The sequence below is a fragment of the Sus scrofa genome, chromosome 17, assembly GCF_054392235.1.
Source record: "Sus scrofa isolate SSC_HxYL_T2T_F1_AM1 chromosome 17, Sscrofa_HxYL_maternal_Yorkshire_Landrace_v2.0, whole genome shotgun sequence".
NCBI classification, from domain to species: domain Eukaryota; kingdom Metazoa; phylum Chordata; class Mammalia; order Artiodactyla; family Suidae; genus Sus; species Sus scrofa.
Window position 1 is genome coordinate 69,300,245 of NC_139399.1, and position 6,106 is coordinate 69,306,350.

At 63.2% G+C, this 6,106-nt stretch overlaps 1 protein-coding gene across 2 annotated transcripts; it reads right to left on the bottom strand.

Moving 5' to 3' along the window:
- Window positions 1-770: 770 nt before the first annotated feature.
- On the bottom strand, window positions 771-5,887 carry PSMA7 (proteasome 20S subunit alpha 7). 2 transcript variants are annotated; one of them, XR_014831780.1, is made up of 7 exons: window positions 5,635-5,798; window positions 3,704-3,934; window positions 3,149-3,504; window positions 2,472-2,594; window positions 1,979-2,098; window positions 1,555-1,617; window positions 771-995 (listed from the first exon to the last, which is right to left on the bottom strand). XR_014831780.1 is itself a non-coding variant. In NM_001243652.1 (7 exon segments), coding segments are annotated over 7 exon segments (747 nt in total). In that variant the 5' UTR covers window positions 5,731-5,887; the 3' UTR covers window positions 771-902.
- Between the last annotated feature and the right edge of the window lie 219 nt (window positions 5,888-6,106).

Genomic DNA, 6,106 nt, shown 5'->3' on the forward strand with positions numbered 1-6,106 from the left:
GAGAAGCTGCTAATGTGCTCTGTCTGGTGCAGTGGCCGCCGGCCGCAGGGGCCCGAGCACGTGAGATGATGGCTCACGGAGAGGAAGGGGACGCTTCCTAACTGCATCCCTTCCACTCAGGTGGCCCAGTGGCAGGTGCCGTCCATCCGCAAGAGTGGCCCGGAAAAAAAAAAAAAAAGGTGGGAATTCCCGCTGTGGCTTCTGTTCTTGCTGATGGCACTGGTGGTATGTGATGGCACTGGTGGTATTTCAGGAGCCCTGGGATGCAGGTTCGATCCCCAGCCCAGCCTGGACAGCTTGCTGTAGCTGTGGCTTGGCCCTGACCTCTGACTTCCACGTGCCGTGGGGGCACAGCTAAAAAAAACAAGAGGCAGAAACAGCAGGAAATCTCAAGGCAAAGCGGTGTGTTGACCTGATCTGCTAAACCAGAAAATCGGGACTGGGCTGTGGCTGCTGCTCCGCACATGAATTCCAGGGTTTAAACCGAGTGCTGCTTGCCGTGACTTCGCATCTTCATTAAGGACGTGAGCAAAGGCCCACGAAGAAGCATGCTGCCCTGGTCCTCAAGGAGGGACCCCAAGTTTCGGCATCCGCGGCGCCTCCGCCCGCAGCAGGTGGACCCCGTGAGGCCCTCTCAGCCCCCAAGGAGGAGCCACGCTCACCCTCCGCCGTCTAGAGCCTGGCAATACGGGCCAGAAGGAAAGTGCCAGACCCCAAGGGAGTGCGCTTTCTAAAGGACTGTCAGCACCTCAAGGACTGGACGCTGGAAGAAAGGTTAAAAACGTGCAGGTTTATTGTAGGGCACGCGTGGACAGTAAGACGGGAGGGGAGACGCCTGCGTGTCATTCTGAGAATCGCCCATGATGTAAATTTAAAAATCACTGCGAGCGAGCTTCCATTCATCACGACGCCTTCTTCTGCTTCTTCTTTTCGTTCTCTTCTTTCTCTTTTTCAATCTCAGCAACGTACTTCTCAATTTCCTCAGGATTTAAAATCTACCAAAAAACGGTTTATGGTTAGCTCCCCAGGCCACATGGGGGCCCAGAGAGGGAGCCTGGCTGCCCCTCCGGGAAAGTGACGCCACCACACCTGACCCCGGGAACAGCAGGCGCTGAAGTGCAGGTGTTTGTTTGAAGAGCAGAAGTGAAGGTGCACAGTGGTTTCCGCTAAGAGGTGGACACGGGATGATTTTTGTTGTTGTTCTTTTAGGGCTGCACCCGCGGCATATGGAGGACCCCAGGCTAGGGGTCGAATCTGAACTGTAGCTGCCGGCCTACACCCCAGCAACAGCAACGCGGGATCCGAGCCGCGTCTGCGCTCTGCACCACAGCACACGGCAACACCAGATCCTTAACCCCCTGAGCAAGGCCAGGGCTTGAACCCGCAGCCTCATGGTTCCTGGGCGGGTTCGTTTCCACTGTGCCACGACACTGGGATGAGTTCTTTTGAACTCGTGTTTGTGGGGTTTCCTTGGAAAGAACTTTGATGCAGAATGGCCTGTCCCCACCCCTGCCCCGACCACAGGCACGCACAGCAAACCACGTCAGCAGTTACCTTGAGGGGCTGATCTCGCCGCATGACAGCAAGTTCAATGTTTTTGCCGCCTGACTGCACCACCTGGGACGGGAGTGAAGGGCGTGAGAATCAGCTCAAGGCCCAGTGGGCTAAGCCTGCCCTGAAACGCCGTGGGCAGCCCAGCCCCCACGCCCCCCACAGCTTGTGTCCCAGCTGCACGTCCATGTGCCAAGTTCTCTGCGCTGCTGGGCCCGTCCTGCACGGCGGGGATGCGCCTGACCCTGCAGCCCGGACCCAGCGTGGCCTCCCAGGCACACCCCCGATGCTGCTTTGCTTTCACCCACCAGCACCCCCAAGTCCAACCCAGCTGCCCCGTCCAGGCCGTCCCTCCGCCCAGCCCAAGTTCCACTGCCAGGGCACGGGCGTCCTCACCGTCCTGCCCAGAGCCCAGACGGGCACTTACTTCCAGCAGGGCCTTGATAACCAGCTTAATAGTCAGACCGTCCGTTTCAATGGCTTCGTCGGTGTAATTCTTCTCCAGAAACTCACGCACAGATTTGGCGCCCCGGCCTATAGCATTGGCCTGGAAGGGGGAGGTGCCACGCAGCGTGTGGCAGTCTGGAGCTGGCCCGAGAACATGCTGCCCACCCCCCGTGGGCCACTGCTGCCCTGCTCCCGCTCTGCTGCCATGGGCTGAGGTGAGGCAGCCTGGATGCCAGGCCCTGCCCTCTGGCTGCTTTTTGCAAAGGGCTCATTGGGGCAGTTCTCCATGAAGAACGAGCCGCTACTGATGAAAGACGCGTACCTTGCACCGCGCGGTCCCTTTCTCCCAAGTAGCACACCTGCTGACCACAGCTCCCATGACAGCTAGTGTGTGCACACACTCACCTAGGCCAGCTCAGAGCTGCTGCTACCGGCAGGATGGCCCGAGGGCCCCTGCTGCGCCAGGGACTCACCTTCCAGGCGTGGTAGGTCCCTGAGGGGTCCGTCTGGTAGAGTCTGGGGGTGCCGTCAAAGTCAAAACCCACGATGAGGGCGGAGATCCCAAAGGGCCTGCGACCGTTGCTCTGTGTGTAGCGCTAGTGGACAGACAGACACAGGACGGTTGTCTTGGCACAAACTCCCCAGACGACCCAAGTAAAACACACATGGTGCTCCCAGACACTGGGTTCAGGAAAGGGGGGGCCCTAAAGCAAGCCCACATGCGGGTTGTTCGCAGTTCAGGTGAGACATGACACGGGCCAGCGGCTTTCAGCATTCCTCACACCCTGGCTGCACGTCCCCCTGGAGCACGGCCGGGGCAACCTGGGGCTACTTTGCCGCAGACACACTCAGTTCACAGGTGACCAGAATGTCACCAGGGTAGGGGGACTGTCAGCGCCTCGCACCTGCCTGGTGACTGATCATTGGGGAGGGCATGACAAAAGCCACAGCGTTTCCCTCCAGAGATGAGCCAACATCACCTCGTAAGAAGAAAATTTCAGGTACCACTAGGCGAAGGATGGGAAGTTACACGAGGCAGGCGAGGACCACCCCGTGAGGCTGCTGCTGAACCCCTGTGACGCACCCGCAGCAGGACACTGACTGGTGATGGCCCCGTGACGGGAGCCGACCCAGGGCAGGCGGCGCCTACCTGCTTCAGGCTGGCGATGTAGCGGGTGATGTACTCCACAGTGACCGGGTCCTCCACGGTCAGCCGGTGGCTCTGGCACTCCACCCGCGCCCTGTTGATGACTATCCGTGCGTCCGCGGTGAGGCCTGCGGTGACCGGAGAGCTAGCCTGAGCCCCACCTTCCGGTCAGTGGTCCAAACCAGCAGTCAACCTCTGGCAGCTTCTAAGACCGGCTCCCGGTTCCCAGCGCGGCGCCTGAGTGACTGGCGGCGGAAGCAGCAGCCCCCACGCGCTTCTCTGAGAAAGCTGGGCGGGCGACCAGCACGCGTCCCGGGACAAAGCAAGTCAACCTCTGGTTTGGGTAAACCGGGCGCTCCCTGCCGAGGAGGGAGATGAGCGGAACCACAGGAGCTGACCGCACCTGACAGCAGAGCGCCGGACGGCCCCACCTTTCCCACGGCGACATGCCGCTGAAAGCACGGGGCCACCGCACAGCCCCTCACCCCGGGGCGTCTGCTGAGAGCCTGTGCGTCAGCCACCGGAGAGGGACCCTCCCGCCCAAGAAGCGGGCCGCACCTGTTTCTTGGAAACGGTCTGTTCCCCGGCGTGGGCGTCCCCGGCAGCGCTTCCCCGGGTGACCCTCGTAGGAGGCAGGAGGAGAGCCCCGGCCCCAGGCTCACCCGCGAACGCCATGCAGACGTTGTCGTCCAGGGCGCAGATCTTCCGCACGGTCCGCTCGTCCTGCAGCCTGGCCACCGACTTCTTCTCCACGCCGAGGACGACGATGTCCCTTCCGCGGACGCCAACCTTCAACGGGCATCACCGTGGCACTTAAACGTGTGACGCGATCCCAGCCCAGAGCACGAAGAGCGGCTGTTGCCGTGGCCCCATGACCACTGGGGCAGGGGGCACGCACAGCCTGCAAACCGTGGGGCTGGATCCGCTTGTGCACAACTACCTCAGGCGTCGCCAGCCAGGTGCCCACTCTTGGGCCTTAGGCTTCAGTTTCAGTTCAACTGAAAACCACCACCGTGTGTGACCCACGTGTATGTGCCCCTTCAACCCCATGATTCGGAATTCGGCGTAAAGCCTTTAGGCCTGAGTCCTTAACACAGAAATAGCTGTCCTGAAAGCAGTGTTGCGTGGCTGTGAAGTCACACCCAAACCCTCCCCGCTCCCGCACTTCGGTAACCTGTGTGCACGGCAGTGGGCAAGTGCCTGATGTGACCAGGTGGACGTGTCAGCTACCCCCGGGAGGCCACTGGCTGTTTCTGGCTGTCGCTTCGCAGGTAGAAGGATGTCTTACGCACATGGGGAAAAAAATCACGATTGCCTGTCGACAGCCCTCAATGGGAACAGCAGCCGCTGGCGCATGAGACGGTCACTGGGCAGAGCGACATCCGCCCGAGCCCAGAGCAGGGCTTCTGAGCCTCAGGACGGTGGGCACCGGGCCCGCCAATTCTTGGATGTGAGGGCGGCCCGGCTCACTGAAGGATGCTTACCGTCCGCCCGGCCTCTGCCTCTACAAGTCTCCTGGCCGTTGCCAAACGGCCCCTGGGCTGCAGAGAAGCCCTGGTCGGCTGTGTTTCCAAGTTTCAAGCAACTTTCCTACAAACTGACCTGGTCTTTAAAGCTCCCAAAGACAAGAAGGCCCTGCTCAGAGGCGCTGGTTAAAGAAAGGTAGCCTGCCGGCGGGCCCCACATGCAATGGGGGCGGGGGGAGACAGGTGTCAGGCGACTCCCCCACTAGTCTCTAAGCTGAAATAGGTCGCAAGGTGGATTTGGGGCCCCCATTGCAGAAGAGGTTCAAGAGATGAAAATACTTCCAAGATTCACAGAATCGTGTGTTTTCTCTCTGGCCAAACCTCTGACACACCAAATAATAAAATAAAAACCATCGTACAGTTTAGCCAATAAGCAAACTGCCAAGCGTACTGAAGGCACCATTGCATTTACGTTTCAAACCGCGGCCTAAACGACAGCCGCGCTCAGGTGCGAGGGGACGAGGGGGGCGGTCACACCCGGAGGGGCCTGCCAGCTGCGCCGGGCTGCCCGGGGACGGCAGGGCTGCTGCTGAGCCCGGCGGCCGCCCTTTGTCCTCGAAGCCGGCCCACTGCTTTCCTGGTCGGGGAAGCCCCCTCACTGGGAGCGGTCCGCATGCCGTTCGCGCAAGTCATTTGGTGCCTTAAGGCGCGTTCCGGGTAAGGGGCTGGCCCGCCGCTCGGAGCCCCCCCCACCCGCCCAGCCGCGGCCCCCGAACCCCCAAAATGGCGCCGCCGGCAGGCGCGCTCGGCTCCGGACACCGGAGGAGCCCCAAGGCCTGCGGTCTGCAGGCCACGGTCCGCAGCGCCCCTTCCCGAAGCAAGCCCCACGTGACGGCTGCCGTGCGCCCCCCCGCCCCTGTGCTACCCGAGCCCGAAGCACTCGGCGCCGGTCAGCGCGGCCTCCCCAGCCGCCCGGGCCCTGCCCATCCCCGGACGTGCAGGCCCCGCGGGGCCGCCGCTCACCGCAGTCGAGCCCTTCTTCACGGCCTCCTGCGCGTACTCCACTTGGAAGAGGTGGCCGTCGGGCGAAAAGACGGTGATGGCGCGGTCGTAGCTCATGCCGGCGGGGCGACGCGGCCGGACCCGGGAAAAGCGCACACTCACGGCCCGCGCAGCCCGCGATTCACGACGTCGCTGCGCCCGCGCCCGCGCCCGCGCCGCGCGCCCGTCCGCCCCCGGCGCCGCCGACTGCGCTGCTGGCGTAAGGCGGGCGTAAGGCGGCGTCGGGCGACGTGCGCGCGCCGGGGCGGGGCCGGGCCGAACCACCGACGGCCGGGCGCGGGGGGCGGTGCGGCGGCGGCGGCCGCGGCGGGCCCGGCGCGGAGCGCGAGGCGGCCGCCCGGGGGCGCCGCGCGGAGCTCGGTCTCAGGCTGCGGCGGCGCGCGGAGCGGCGAGGCGGCGGGTCCGGAGGCAACGCGGCGACGGAGGGGCGGGC